General features: G+C 33.8%; 1 protein-coding gene and 1 long non-coding RNA gene across 2 annotated transcripts in view; both read right to left on the reverse strand.

Annotated features, from left to right (window-relative positions):
- Positions 1-2365: 2365 nt before the first annotated feature.
- Positions 2366-4762, reverse strand: LOC125145592. Its single transcript, XR_007143992.1, has 2 exons — positions 4473-4762; positions 2366-4230 (listed from the first exon to the last, which is right to left on the reverse strand). It is a non-coding gene; the product is annotated as an uncharacterized LOC125145592 (long non-coding RNA).
- A 1976-nt stretch (positions 4763-6738) lies between these two features.
- The window catches only part of LOC113645368 (titin-like), a 1056738-nt gene continuing 1046639 nt past the window's right edge, over positions 6739-16837 (reverse strand). The window contains exons 59-68 of the mRNA XM_047818848.1: positions 14966-15132; positions 14572-14883; positions 13468-13734; positions 13006-13260; positions 12490-12597; positions 11440-11538; positions 11239-11274; positions 10827-10904; positions 10651-10706; positions 6739-7363 (exon numbers count right to left, since the gene is read on the reverse strand). Coding sequence (XP_047674804.1) covers positions 10651-10706; positions 10827-10904; positions 11239-11274; positions 11440-11538; positions 12490-12597; positions 13006-13260; positions 13468-13734; positions 14572-14883; positions 14966-15132 — 1378 coding nt within the window. The 3' untranslated portion in view covers positions 6739-7363. The remainder of the gene's footprint in view (positions 7364-10650; positions 10707-10826; positions 10905-11238; positions 11275-11439; positions 11539-12489; positions 12598-13005; positions 13261-13467; positions 13735-14571; positions 14884-14965; positions 15133-16837) is intronic.

Consider the following 16837-nt stretch of genomic DNA (forward strand, 5'->3'; position numbering starts at 1 on the left):
GTATGGCTAAGTGTTTATCTAAAGCAAATACTGTTCTAAACTACTTGCTAACTATAGACGGGGTTTTTACATTTCACAGTTTAATGATTTAATTTCTGGGGAAAGAACTGGTAACTGAGAAGCCTCCAAGAAGATGAATATATATATATATATATATATATATATATATATATATATATATATATATATATATATATATATATATACACACACAGTATATTCTATTTATATATTGTGCTGTAACAAAATATGGCAGATGGGAATTTTTGTTTAATTGTTTAATTCATTTATTAATTTGATCTCCACAATTCTGAATATGGTTGAAAAACATAGTAACACAAACCTTTTAAAAAGTATTACTACTGTCTGATTGTTTTGTGTTTCTGAGCTCTCAGTTACCTGTTACCTGTCGCCCCCCCATTTTCATGATTTTCGCCTAGATGACATACCCACATAAAAAGTGGTACAGCTCCCATATACTTTGACACACAGAGGTGAGCTTGGTCTCATTGGAAAGAAGAGAGTCTCTAGTTTCCGACACAAGTGTCAGCTTGATTCTAAGCCTTACTGACACAGAGTTATAGAGGCTAGAATGGAGGGTGTTTATTTCCGTCTGAGTTGTTTACCTGATAAACTGATTACATACATTGCTGTATTTAATTCTGGTTGGTAAACAACAACTGAGGGCCATAGCCACATGTCTTGGCTTTCACCAAAAAAAAAAAATGAAGTCAAAAGACTCAAAAATGGATTTTATATGAATATTTTTCTATGGACATGTCCGTCTGTTCAGGTTTTTCTTGTTTATTTTTTTTACTGTATAACTTTGTATAAAAGGACTGCATGCTTAGTTCAAAAGTCCTATAACAAAGAGAACCCCTCTGCCTATAACTCTGTTTTGAAAAAATGCCTGTAAACTGACACCCTGAGGTGTGAGAGTGTGAAAAGTTCGAGAATTGCACAATAAAGTTTAAAAAAATTAATATGCGCACGCTTATTGCACAGCCCGCCCTCACCAGATGTATCATGTTGCATCTCGTTGGAATCGTCTCCTTATTGGCTAAAGAGCTATGATGCTCGCGAAACATCAAATCGCTACTGGACGGAGCAAATGTCAGTCAAAGGGAGGGTCACCCACATAGCATGGAGAGACCTCATTGGCTTCTTAGCTGCCTATCTCGGCCGCACAGGCACTGGTTGGCTCATGCGAGGGCTTGTTTGATTCGTCACATCCTCGACTACAAATCTGACGCGTTTTGAAATTTTGGTATGTGTCCAATGAGACGTAGGAGTCCAACAAAGGGCGGAAGTGAAGCTTCGTGTTCAGTTTCCGGTCAAACACATAATTCTTGTGAAGCGAGCAAAGCGTTTTGGATTAAAAGGATTACATTTTCAAGTTTTTTGGACTCTCGGGGATTTTTACAAGCATTTGTTTTGGAAAATACATTAACATTAGTGACAATGTGAAGAAAGGGAAATTTAAAGACCAGCGTTTAAAAGTGAGTAAACAGATCGAACTAGCGCCACCTAGTTCAATTTTCTATCAAATGTTTAAATTACTATAAATCATATTATGCTGTGTGTGTGCGCTTAATAAAATCCTGAGAGTCTAAGCTTTCAAACAATATATAATTTAACCGTGTATTTAGAGGATTTAATGCTTAAAAGTTACAATGAAGTTACAATGAATTTGATGCATTTTCGCCTCCTAGCGGTGGTGGCTCGGTACCGAGACGTAGGCCTCTAACAGGTTTTAAGAGATCAGTGAAGCTCTCTCTGCTGGTGAGAGAGTGAACTACAGCTGAACTTTACTCAGTCTCTCAGGGGTATTTTTGTGCACACACCTAATAGAACCTAAATATAAACAATCTGAAGGTCACTTCCAAAAGACATACAGACTGCAGTTCATCTTTGTAACATTATAAAATAAATTAAATGTCTGTTGTCTGTGATTATTGTATTAATGTGAGTTGCTTCACAGGAGGTCAGTTTAATCAAAATCAAATACTGTAAGTAGTAGTAATTAAACAGGAGTAATTAAAAAACAGTGAGAAAGATGTGTATTTATAGGAACAACTTAATCATAGCAGGGAAAAATTAGTTTTCATCAAGTTTTATTAGAGGAAAAGATGTAAGAGCAGTTTTAATGATGTCTAGGTTGCAATAATAATAATAATAATAATAATAATAATAATAATAATAATAATAATAATAATAATAAAACAGCCAATATGAAACAATCGATATGCATATAGCATATAGTATTTACCATACATTGAAACATAAAGGTAAAAAAAAAAGAATTACATTTTCAAACCTAATTTAACCTCTTGAGACCCGAATGTTCTCATATGAGGACATAACATGTGAAACTGCTTCCTTGAAAACACTGATTAAATTTATAGTTATCAGCTATGAATTAAGAGAAACAGTCAGTAGAAATTTTAATGTACACAACAGTAGCATACGGGTATCAGGAGGTTAAAAAAGGACAGATAAAAAAAAAAAAAAAAAAAAAAAAAACGAACTATACCCATAAGGTGGCACTGTTCTTAGCTCTTAATAGAGAAAATACAATAACGTTGCTTTGCATCTTAGAACAGGCTTTGTTTTGTTTATAATATTAATGATATTTCCCGATCTGAATATGTTAATGCTCCATGTTTAGCTCTGTTTGTAATCTGTTTGCTGTAGATGTACAGTACAGTATTTCTAGAATTGCTTCAAAATATGAATGAAACACAGTATTTTTGTATAGTACAACTTTAATGATGCATATGAATGAATTCATAGTATGAAATTACTACTCGAGCTACTGGACTGTGAATCAAAAACTGAGACTTAAATAGAAATGGTATATATACATATTAATGTATATATAACATAAATGTATATGCTATTACAGAGTATCATATGTGCAAACTAAAAGCATAAAAGTAATTGATGAAATACATCCAAATTTATACCAAACAACAAGAACAACAAAATATTAAAACTATTTTAACTGTACATAAATAACTTGATGGATATTTTTACAACTACTGATATTGTCACAATCTGTGCACCCAGTTTAGGTCTCCTTGGTATTAAATAACCAAACATACATTTTTGGCACTTGTTTTTGTTGTGTGGAAATAGTTTGGATTGTGTAAATACATGATTGCTAAAATATAATCCTTTCCAATTATCTTATTTACATTTACATTTACAGCATTTGGCAGACACCCTTATCCAGAGTGACGTACATAAGTGCTTAAATCTCTAACATTGAATACATTAATGCTGGTTCACTAGGTTACATACTTAAGATACCATGAGTTTAAAACATTTGTTCAAAGTTACAATGAAAAAGTGTCAAAGGTTTTTTTTGTTGTTGTTTGTTTTTTTTAATGCAAAAGATAAGGAAAGAAGTGCTAGTTGAAGTGTTTCCTGAATAAGTAGGTCTTCAACCGCCGCTTGAAAATAGCCAGTGACTCAGCTGTCCGGACCTCTAGGGGAAGTTCATTCCATCACCTTGGTGCCAGAACAGAGAAGAGTCTTGTAGTATACTTGCCTCTTACCCGGAGAGATGGTGGAACCAGTCGAGCAGTGCTGGTAGATCGGAGGTTCCGGAGTGCAGTGCGAGGAATGATGAGGGCTTTGAGGTAAGAGGGAGCTGGTCCATTTTTGGCTTTGTAGGCCAGCATCAGTGTTTTGAATCGGATACGTGCAGCTACTTGGTTATTTGGTTTATTTAAATCAAATAAGTTCAATCTTCAGGCAACTAAGTTAATGTGGCCATCAACAACCTAAAGTTGTTCGAGTATTCAAACGTCAGTCAGAATCTTGGTGACTACAATTTGGTGTGATATGATACTTCAATGCATGTTTGTTTATTTTAGGGTTACCACCATTGTTAATGGTTTTTATAGCACATAGGATTATTTACAGAACAAGCTTTGTATTAGATTGCATTAGCCAAATGTACTGTAAAGTGTTAAATTATTACCAATTTACAGTATACTACACCCATACTGATCACCACTCTTTAAGACTTCTTTAAGTTGAACAAATGTTAGGTCATGGTTCAACTTGCGATATTTTCTATTTACGATGGAGTCTTCCCCTTCATAACTCAGGGATTAGCTGTATAAAAAAAAATCTCACTCTGATATTATTGTGAATGCACACATGATGAACAAGGTGTGCTCTCGATCTCATCTCTTCACTTCTTCCACATATTTCCAGCACCTATAAATGATAAATTAGAGCTGTTTAAATTTCAGTTTTTAATGTTTAGTGTTTTAAAAATATATATTTTAATACTTATATATAAATATATATTAAAGCCAACAGCAAATAAGTTAGACACGTTTAAAAGGCAATTCGAATGCATTTCTATACAGTATATACAATAATTCTAAAATATAAAGCACTATATAGGTACTGTATGGTTTATTTATGAAAAAGGAAAAACTGTTGTGTATTATTACTCTTCACTATATGTAGTGGCAACCTATAACCGCTGAGAGGCGAAGTAGCAGGAAAAAACCATTGTTGACGCGTTCCATTTGTTCCTTGATCATACGATGATGCAAAACCCTGAAGACACACTTGTTGATTGATTATGTTAAAGTCTATGTGAAAGCCACATTAAAATACACCAATAAAGGTTACGGTCAACAGAAAGTAAGCTTTCCCGCTTACTTCCCCCTAGTGATGTTACCAGTGACACCGAGGCGTGTATCAAAAAAGATGAACCGATTTTCATTGAAGCTTTGTATCGAATCTTGATTCGTTCTGACAAAATCACGTGACCAATGACGTCTGAAGCTTCGTTTCACACACACCCACGTGACTGCTTCGTTATCTGATTTAAAGGTTTAAAATCGTGCGCGACACGCGGCGCGCCCTCGTGCGTTGTATTGGAGTATTACATGGAATCTATTACTGTATAGCTGAACTTTACTCAGTCTCTCAGGGGTATTTTTGTGCACACACCTAATAGAACCTAAATATAAACAATCTGAAGGTCACTTCCAAAAGACATACAGACTGCAGTTCATCTTTGTAACATTATAAAATAAATTAAATGTCTGTTGTCTGTGATTATTGTATTAATGTGAGTTGCTTCACAGGAGGTCAGTTTAATCAAAATCAAATACTGTAAGTAGTAGTAATTAAACAGGAGTAATTAAAAAACAGTGAGAAAGATGTGTATTTATAGGAACAACTTAATCATAGCAGGGAAAAATTAGTTTTCATCAAGTTTTATTAGAGGAAAAGATGTAAGAGCAGTTTAATGATGTCTAGGTTGCAATAATAATAATAATAATAATAATAATAATAATAATAATAATAATAATAATAATAATAAAACAGCCAATATGAAACAATCGATATGCATATAGCATATAGTATTTACCATACATTGAAACATAAAGGTAAAAAAAAAAGAATTACATTTTCAAACCTAATTTAACCTCTTGAGACCCGAATGTTCTCATATGAGGACATAACATGTGAAACTGCTTCCTTGAAAACACTGATTAAATTTATAGTTATCAGCTATGAATTAAGAGAAACAGTCAGTAGAAATTTTAATGTACACAACAGTAGCATACGGGTATCAGGAGGTTAAAAAAGGACAGATTAAAAAAAAAAAAAACGAACTATACCCATAAGGTGGCACTGTTCTTAGCTCTTAATAGAGAAAATACAATAACGTTGCTTTGCATCTTAGAACAGGCTTTGTTTTGTTTATAATATTAATGATATTTCCCGATCTGAACATGTTAATGCTCCATGTTTAGCTCTGTTTGTAATCTGTTTGCTGTAGATGTACAGTACAGTATTTCTAGAATTGCTTCAAAATATGAATGAAACACAGTATTTTTGTATAGTACAACTTTAATGATGCATATGAATGAATTCATAGTATGCAATTACTACTCGAGCTACTGGACTGTGAATCAAAAACTGAGACTTAAATAGAAATGGTATATATACATATTAATGTATATATAACATAAATGTATATGCTATTACAGAGTATCATATGTGCAAACTAAAAGCATAAAAGTAATTGATGAAATACATCCAAATTTATACCAAACAACAAGAACAACAAAATATTAAAACTATTTTAACTGTACATAAATAACTTGATGGATATTTTTACAACTACTGATATTGTCACAATCTGTGCACCCAGTTTAGGTCTCCTTGGTATTAAATAACCAAACATACATTTTTGGCACTTGTTTTTGTTGTGTGGAAATAGTTTGGATTGTGTAAATACATGATTGCTAAAATATAATCATTTCCAATTATCTTATTTACATTTACATTTACAGCATTTGGCAGACACCCTTATCCAGAGCGACGTACATAAGTGCTTAAATCTCTAACATTGAATACATTAATGCTGGTTCACTAGGTTACATACTTAAGATACCATGAGTTTAAAACATTTGTTCAAAGTTACAATGAAAAAGTGTCAAATGTTTTTTTGTTGTTGTTTGTTTTTTGTTTTTTTAATGCAAAAGATAAGGAAAGAAGTGCTAGTTGAAGTGTTTCCTGAATAAGTAGGTCTTCAACCGCCGCTTGAAAATAGCCAGTGACTCAGCTGTCCGGACCTCTAGGGGAAGTTCATTCCACCACCTTGGTGCCAGAACAGAGAAGAGTCTTGTAGTATACTTGCCTCTTACCCGGAGAGATGGTGGAACCAGTCGAGCAGTGCTGGTAGATCGGAGGTTGCGGGGTGCAGTGCGAGGAATGATGAGGGCTTTGAGGTAAGAGGGAGCTGGTCCATTTTTGGCTTTGTAGGCCAGCATCAGTGTTTTGAATCGGATACGTGCAGCTACTTGGTTATTTGGTTTATTTAAACCAAATAAGTTCAATCTTCAGGCAACTAAGTTAATGTGGCCATCAACAACCTAAAGTTGTTCGAGTATTCAAACGTCAGTCAGAATCTTGGTGACTACAATTTGGTGTGATATGATACTTCAATGCATGTTTGTTTGTTTATTTTAGGGTTACCACCATTGTTAAAGGTTTTTATAGCACATAGGATTATTTACAGAACAAGCTTTGTATTAGATTGCATTAGCCAAATGTACTGTAAAGTGTTAAATTATTACCAATTTACAGTATACTACACCCATACTGATCACCACTCTTTAAGACTTCTTTAAGTTGAACAAATGTTAGGTCATGGTTCAACTTGCGATATTTTCTATTTACGATGGAGTCTTCCCCTTCATAACTCAGGGATTAGCTGTATAAAAAAAAATCTCACTCTGATATTATTGTGAATGCACACATGATGAACAAGGTGTGCTCTCGATCTCATCTCTTCACTTCTTCCACATATTTCCAGCACCTATAAATGATAAATTAGAGCTGTTTAAATTTCAGTTTTTAATGTTTAGTGTTTTAAAAATATATATTTTAATACTTATATATAAATATATATTAAAGCCAACAGCAAATAAGTTAGACACGTTTAAAAGGCAATTCGAATGCATTTCTATACAGTATATACAATAATTCTAAAATATAAAGCACTATATAGGTACTGTATGGTTTATTTATGAAAAAGGAAAAACTGTTGTGTATTATTACTCTTCACTATATGTAGTGGCAACCTATAACCGCTGAGAGGCGAAGTAGCAGGAAAAAACCATTGTTGACGCGTTCCATTTGTTCCTTGATCATACGATGATGCAAAACCCTGAAGACACACTTGTTGATTGATTATGTTAAAGTCTATGTGAAAGCCACATTAAAATACACCAATAAAGGTTACGGTCAACAGAAAGTAAGCTTTCCCGCTTACTTCCCCCTAGTGATGTTACCAGTGACACCGAGGCGTGTATCAAAAAAGATGAACCGATTTTCATTGAAGCTTTGTATCGAATCTTGATTCGTTCTGACAAAATCACGTGACCAATGACGTCTGAAGCTTCGTTTCACACACACCCACGTGACTGCTTCGTTATCTGATTTAAAGGTTTAAAATCGTGCGCGACACGCGGCGCGCCCTCGTGCGTTGTATTGGAGTATTACATGGAATCTATTACTGTATAGCGAGAGCTTATTGTTGCGAGTTGTTAATGGAGCCTGTTACAAAAAGATCGCGTTCTGAAATGTGGGAACACTTTCATTTGATTTCGCCCAATAAAATGGATATATATGGTTTTGTTGTGAAGCCTATATTTATAACTTAAATCTCACTCATCATTGGGCAATTATACGATTCAGTGTAACATTTAATGTCGTATATTTTGTCATATATATTTATTGGAGAGTAGTAATAAGTTGAAAAATATAGGAATGCAAGAAAAGCCTTTTGTGCACCGCTTAATACCATGATCTTTTTTAAAATGGTTCACACTTTATACTTTTGAGACAAGGTCTATCCTTAATCAGTTTCTAGGTCCAGTGTTTGATTTGCTCCCAGCAGCTGGCCTATAATAATAATAATAATAATAATAATAATAATAATAATAATAATAATAATAATAATAATAATACATCATCCATGTCACTCATTCAAGAACACTAACAATGTCCATTTCTCGAGTTCACACTTACAAATAAGACTGTGTGTCTATATAGTCATGCTGAACAGATGGACACCTGACTGCTGATTGTTAATAAAACATAATTAGGCACTAAGCATCCATCTAGCCTACATTACAGTAGTCTGTAATGCAGAATTGTAATCATGTAAAAGTGTGTCTGCACTTATGTACCTTTAACATTCATGAGTTAGATTTTTTTCTAAAAACAGTCAAAATGTCCACATTCACCATACAAAAAGTTCTCTTTATTACATTGCGTATGCTAAGGGTGTGCAAAGCAGCCGGTATTTGTATCTGTATTTGTATTTGTTGAGGGGGTAAAAGTATTTGTATTTGTATTCGAGTAAAATTCAGTTTTTTTTGCCTTACACTTCTAATTTACGTTATAGTGTAAGTATTATTTAATTCTATTCATTATATGCAATATTGGTTGATGTTTTTGAACATGTAACAAGGAACATCATTGAAAAGAAAATAACATAACAGCCATTACCTCATCCATGGTTAAACCAACAACTAATAAAATACCATTGTGAACATTATGAACCCCACCACCACCCGTCCTTGTTGGAGGATGCTGAACAGACAGAATAAAAACAAATAATACTTCAAAGAACTGTTCTTCTTCTGAAAGAACTTCTTTCTAATGCACAGAATTCCAAGAACTAAACTCTATCAACCCCTTACTGGGAGATCTGGCAGAACAAAAGTTGTATTCTATTTAATACAATTTTTTTTAAGTATTTGTTCGAAATTAGTATTAGTAAAAAACACATTATTTGTGCCTTTCCGAACCGTATTCGGGTTCGGCTCCAAACCTAGCGTATGCAATGGAACATGTTTTGGTCATGTATTTAATATATTGATTCATTTATTTATTAATCTTTCCTTAATTTGTCAATTCGTAATTTTTTGCTTCTAAAATTAATACGTTGTTTGGTTGTGGAGCATTCTGTGATAGCGCTTTCACCAGCAGAGGTCCTCATCGAGCTCTTATTTGAAAAGCTTCGAGTAATGAACCTTTTTCCGATACAATTGGTTTGAAAGCTTCACTGCTTCAATAAAGCTTCACTTAGCCATCACTACTTCCCCCCTACACGCTCCCAAACAGGAAATGGAGTGAGATACTTATACACTTGAACCATAGATATCTATACATCTATGCATCTACAGTATATATGATATCTATACATCTATGCATCTATATGTACATCTATGCATCTATACATCTATATTGATATCTATACATAGATATCTATATATCTATGCACTTGAACTCAATGAAGCACCATGACCCGGAAATTAATTCCCAAAAATACAAAATAAATGTCAAACATATAGTGCACTTACACTATATGCATGTATTATAGAAAAAAAAATCCATAAATTTCTAATAAATTCCTAACTGAAATCACACCATACTGCTGAACGATGAACTTATCTCATAAATTGTGATTTTAATCCATTTCTGAGCTTACTAAGTACTCTATTCCAAATTAGCTAGTGATACATCTGTTGAAGCTGTGCTTATACGTGTATAATTATAGGGACAGGTCATGGTGAAAGGGATATACATATAGCACAAACAAGAAGTGCATTAAATTCAGTTTCCACTGTAAAAAAAAATACAACTGAATTATTTACTGTTTTATGCTGTTTTATATATATATTTTTTTTCAATAGATTTAGGTCTATAGATCTATTTATTGAGGCTGTGAAAACACTGAGCTTTTTAAAATTAAGCTCAACCACAGGATATTGAAGGACTAGAGGTTTCACTCATTTAGTTTATGGAGTGTTTGGGCTGCGGTGCTGTGACCAGTGTAACCAGAATGCACAGCTCTTTTTTCTGACAGCAAGTGCTATAGACCATTTCAGTGGTTACTTCCTTCTGCAATCTTTATCTGATACCCAGCAGCCAGTAAAGCTTGCTTCAACAGGAAGCAGAGTGACCACTAATTTTACAATAGCTTCTGCTGCTACATTGTTTTTGCAGCTATTTGTAATTCCTACTGAACAATTCTGATAATTCTGTAAATATTTCTCACTCAGATTGAGATTTTTAAACAGAACTTTCTCTTACCTATGTGTCCTGCTTCAGCTCTGAGTAAAGAGTGTCAGGTTCGACTTTGGCTTTCACTAGGTGACAAGAACAAGAAACTCTGTATTAACATCCACAGTCAACTCAAATCCATCCCACTTGCTCAGGAGACATAAATCTGTATGAACTGAATGAAAAAATAATTTAAAACATTTTACCTTGTTTTTTCTTTGCTTTTTTCTGTGTCTTCAGTTCAAGCTCAGCATAAGTTACATCACTGGGTCCAGCATCATGATCTGCAGTGACAGTAAACAAATACAAACAAACACAGTTTTGACCCGAGTCAAGTTTGGTTAAATAAAAACAGTGGTGAATTTCAGGTGCATGATGAGATGGAAATGAATACCAGATATGTACAGACTGTAGTCACCTGTTCTAGTGTTGAACTGAACGTGTTACATTTGTTTACAACTTTTATACTTGCAAAAAATATGCACATTATTAATGCACATGTATCTCTCTCTCTCTCTCTCTCTCTCTCTCTCTCTCTCTCTCTCTCTCTCTCCTTTTAGTAAAATTGGAAATATTTAAAATGAAATAATGAAGTAATGTAATCTCTTTCACTTTTACCTGCATTGTCTACGGTGGCATAAATGTTGTCACCTTCTACAGAAAAAAAGCAAATAAAGAGAATGATGCAGATTTTCTGATCTGTCTAAAAGTAATTCCAGTGAAATGATCATTTACATGAGCTTGTTAGTAAGAATATACTCTTATATTAAATCACTGTACAGATAAGGTAAGTATTGCTGATGTGGCACACTGTCTGACCGGTCTGAAGTGGTGAGTTTCCTGACTGAGAATTCTCAGCTCCTGACGGACTTAGGACTGGTGTCTGATTGCTGTTCTGCTGTATGCCTCTGTCCTTTCCTGGATGACAAAACAGAAATTCTTCATTTGCTCAACATTAAAGCCACATAAATTATATTTTATAGAGCTCTCATACATCTGTGTGTGTGTGTGTGTGTGTGTGTGTGTGTGTGTGTGTGTGTGTGTGTGTGTGTGTGTGTGTGTGTGTGTATATACTGTAAATATATACAGTATATGTTATGCAAAATGAAGCAACTAGTAAAAAATACCTAAAGTCTAGAGCTAAAAAGAAAAACAAGTCTCTTTTAACATGCAAAATAAATACAAATTAATCTTTCATTCACAGGAGTCTTATGACAGCTTATTGTTTCATTCATGAAATTCAGTTAATTTAAATCAAATCAGATTTAATTATACGAAGAACCAATGTAAACCAATTTAAAAAAAAATAATGGCACCCCATAAAGGAAGGAAAAGTTATACTAATATACTTATTTTTTTTGTCTTTTATCAATTGTGTGGTTGAAACTAAATGTAAATCAGATGTGACATAAGTGCATTTATAACTGCTAAATAATTATAATTATTATTAGTGAAATTTATAGCTGATTATAACTTATCGACATGCATGAATGAGTATAAAGAAAAACAAGTGGGATTTTTTTTTAGTTTGGCCCACAGCAGCATTTATACTTCACTTGAATTTGATAAAGAGAAATAAATGTATAACAAATTGAGTATTTCTATGTAAAATGCATCCAAAATATTATTATTATTATTATTATTATTATTATTATTATTATTATTATTATTATTATTATGTTTGTTATTATGTTTGTTATTTTACATATTTTACATATATATTGGTTGTAACTATTTTTTTTATACTAATCATTTGTAAAATTATGTGTAATAAGAGTAATTGTTAAAAAATTATTTCCATGTTTGTGTAACATAAATCATGTCATGATTTATACACTATGCTTTGTGTAGAATCTGGTGAAACCAGACCTTTGTTGGATTTGTGCTTCCAGAGCAGGATCAGTAAAAGGATGATGAACAACAAGGTTAAAGTCAGTCCCACAGCTACAGCTACTGGTACAATGTTGGGTCCAGGATCTTAGACAGAGGAAAGAAAAAGACACAAATGACAAAGCTGCTGTCACTTTAGTACTGTTTACCCTTTTACAAATGTTCACAATCTGTGTATGGTTTTTGAACAACACACTTTCATTTGGTTACTCATGACAATAAATCATGTGTGACCTTTAATTTGTTTGAAAGAAACTTATTTTTCACACATGAAGCAACAGATGGTTTATGTCTTATGTCTCATGTCTTAGGTCCACCAGTACCAATCTATTAATGGTTCCTAAGACCAGCCTGTGTCATGATGGTTTGGACAGTCCCTTTGTTTTACTACCTAATATACAAATTAAATTTACTAATTTTATTATTATTAATAGTAGTAGTAATCACTGCACATTTGATATATTATTGTTAGAACAAAACTAGAATCCAGTTTACTTTGCAACCTGACTGAAACCCAGCTTTTCAGTGACTCTCCTCTCTCCTGGTGTTTACAGTGGTAGAAACCTTCATCAGACTTTGAGACACTACTGATGGTCATCTCTCCTGTAGTCTGGGAGTGAAGGATAGAATCATCTTTATAGAAATCAACACCAGAGCCTGGGATCTTTTTGTTGTGAAATAAACAGCGTAAAGTCAGATCATGTCCCTCAGTCACAGGATGTACAGGACTGTCCAGGATCACATCACCATCTGTAGGAAAGAGAAAGAAGACACTGAAAATAGAAAGTGTGTAAAATAATATAATGATTTTAACACAGAGAGCTCTATCAGTGGGAAATATCAGATAGTGTGTAGCACAATGATCATTTCTTTACACTGATTCAGTAGAGTTTAAAAGTGTTATCTCTAGTCCTGTATATTGTAAATCTGTTATAGATGAGAACATTGAAGACTCACAGCGCACTGTGATGTTGACAGAATTACTGCATCCTCCAGATTTAGACTGACACCAATAAACACCAGTGTGTGATTTATAGAGGAAGGTGATGTTACATGTAGATCCTGATACTGATGAACAATCGACGAATGCCTCAGTGTAACTGTATCGTCTCACTGTCCATCCAGTAGTGTCACTCTGGTCCTCACAGCTCAGTGAGAGAGAGTCAGCAAAAAAGTGTTGAGTTCTGTTCGGTCTGATGATCAGAGACACTGGAGAAGATTCACCTGAAATACACAAATAATTAAATTTCATTATAAAATCATTATATTTAAATATTTAATGATTTTATTATAAAGCTCAAGTAAATGTGCAGTACAGTTGAAACCAGATATTTACATACACTTTTTTCTGAAGTGCATGTAAATATCTGGTTTCAACTGTGTCTTAATGTGCATCATTAAAAATTTACCCAGGACTAAACCTTTAATAGCTTTAAAAACTATTCAGAGTCCATTTACATGCCTCACAAATCCTACGAGTTTAAACATAAACAGTTATTACAGAACACATGAAAGGATATATTATTTCATGTTATAGGACACCTCAGTTTAATGCTCAAATCAGGAGGTTGTGTCATGTGAAAATAATGCAGTAGATAGTAACAATTTCATATTTATTAATTTCATTGAACACATCAAATAAACCATGAAATGTTTTGTATAACTCGTTGACTTACATCAAGCACACATTCTGACTGTGGTGTACATAAGCAATGTTGTTTATGGCAACTGAAATTAATGATGGAATAAAAGCTAAAGCGTGTCAGTTTTATGTAAAGCTCTGTAAGATGTGTTCATGCACTCTATAAAATAGCAGTCATTATCTTACAGATCTGGTGTGAATTTTGGACAGTTACTTACCTACTTCTCAGACCATAAGGAGTAATATGGTCTACATGCTACAATGTCTACATACCGCTGCTTTATAAAAAATAATGTAGCCCTAAACCACCTCTAGATGTGTTTATTTTACTCTTTATTTAATAAAATCTCTATTTATGCATTAATTCTTTCATTTACACTTATTTACTTAAAGTAAACAAAAATGTTTTATTTCCTCACCAGTGATCCACAGTGGCTGTGTTTTGCTGTACTGTGTCTGAAAGACTCCTCTCTTTGCTCTGCACATATAAACTCCTGTGTGATTCAGAGTAACAGGACTGAGAGTGTAGGAGCCTCCAGATCCTCTGCTGCTGTCTGAGAGGAGCGATGTTCTGGACCTGAGGGAACCCTGACTTTCTGTGTAGAGAACATCTTTGTACCAGCTGAATGTCCAGCCTGTAGAGGAGTGTTTAACCTCACAGCTTAGAGTCACTGAATCTCCTTCAGTCAGCCAGGTCAGTGGAGACACAGTCATTACTGTCTCTGCTACATCTAATGGATAACAAACATGGAAAAAAATCATACAGAGTTTATATATAATTAATGACAAGATAAAACAAACTCACACACTCACCTGATACAGTGAGAGTAACAGCATCACTGATCTCTGAGTTCTGATAGTCACTGCGTCTCCTCCCTCTGCAGGTGTATTTACCACTGTGTTCATTTACAACTGAGCTGAGGCTGAACTCCTGGGGTTTGTGGTCTTGGTAGATTTGGTCATCTTTATACCAGCTGTATGTCCACTCAGTGTCTCCTCCTCCCTGTATTTCACACCTGAGAGTCACAGTCTCTCCTCTGAACACATGTTTGTCAGGCTTTATGGTCACCAGAGCTTTAGGACTCTCTGCAAAAACAAAATCTTATTATTAACACCTCAAAATAAACACTGCAATAAATACAGATCTGTTTCTACTGACATTAGACTGTGAAAAGTCAAATAATTATTGATGGTGTAGTGTATAATATTACCTAAAGTTCATTAAGAAGTGTACTATATAATAGTATTGAGTATTTTGTACAAATGTTGTTATAGATATTTATTCTTTGAATTTTCCATTATTAAGCCACAATATGAACATTTTAGATTTTCAAACATTAGCAAAATATATAGACAAAAGTATTATGTAATAAACCACTTTTTAGACAAATATAATTAAGCAGCTTGGTTTTAATTTACTAGTCACTTTCCTTATAAAACCTCAGACTCTTCACACCAAATATTGATTTTATTATTGTTAACATTATTGTGTTTTTTTTAAAACATTTATTGTCATTATTTTTAATGCATTTTAAAATGATATCTTTGAAAGTGCCTAAGACTTTTACACAGGTTTGTGTATATTTTATAAACACTGCAAACTTTGTAACTCACCAATAACATTTACCCAGACTACATCACTGTAGTCTGTGTAGTAGACTGGGTTTCCTCTTCCAGCTCTGCACCTGTACTGACCTCCATCAGAGACTCTAACTGAACTGATGATGTACTGGTGTATTTCAGTCTTAGTCTGAGAGCTCTGTGTGGGTTTGATCCAGTAAAACTTCCATCCAGCAGACTGTGGTGTCAGTGTACAGGACAGAATCACTAAGTTTCCTGTCAGTGCAGCTCCTTTAAGGTCTGATGTGAGTTCAGGTTTAGGTTTATCTGTAGTTGGAGGTGAAACACACAGTTCATGTGCTGCTCTCAGAGTGTTTATCACACGAATCAATACTACACAACTACAGACAGAGACATGCTGTTATTAATACACTTTAAAAACACTCGCTATGACTAAATATTCCATTAAAAACTTTAAATATTTTGTAGTAAATGCTGTAGAAAAGAAAAAAAATCTCTTTTAAAACTTAAAAAAAAACCCCAGACAGTCCAGTTGAACAAAACAGTTAAAAATATATATTATTTCATTTTACAAGAGGAAAAAAAACAACAACACTAATTTGGTCTGTGTGAACATATAATGCCTACCTAATTTACTCAATTAGTTACTCGGTTAACGGAATTTTATTGAGCGTTTTGTTCAAAAGACTAGACAAACCCGGGCTTGATTACTGCCAACCTGTGTTGTATATAAACATTGCTTAAGAGTTCTGGTCATGCATGATCATATATTATTTTGTTATTTGAGGTTATTTCATGTCTTCTGTGAATAAATGTGTGAAGTGTATCACACATGGGGGTCTGGTTGTGATTCTTCCCACTAGAACATGACAGGAGGACATGTAGTAATTCCTCTAAATGTGCATCGATGACTGGACCAGGACGTCACTAAAGACCTAGGACTAATATCTAAGGGGGTTCTGAGCTCACTCTGTTCAAATAAGATCAGCATTCTTGATTCTACCTTTAGAAAGAGACTGTGCAAAAAAGATCCATTTGAAAAGTGAAGCTTTGAAGCTGTGAAGCTGATGTGATGCTATAGTTAATATATACTAGTGTGAAGAA

Source organism: Tachysurus fulvidraco, chromosome 1 (genome assembly GCF_022655615.1).
Source record: "Tachysurus fulvidraco isolate hzauxx_2018 chromosome 1, HZAU_PFXX_2.0, whole genome shotgun sequence".
Taxonomy (NCBI): domain Eukaryota; kingdom Metazoa; phylum Chordata; class Actinopteri; order Siluriformes; family Bagridae; genus Tachysurus; species Tachysurus fulvidraco.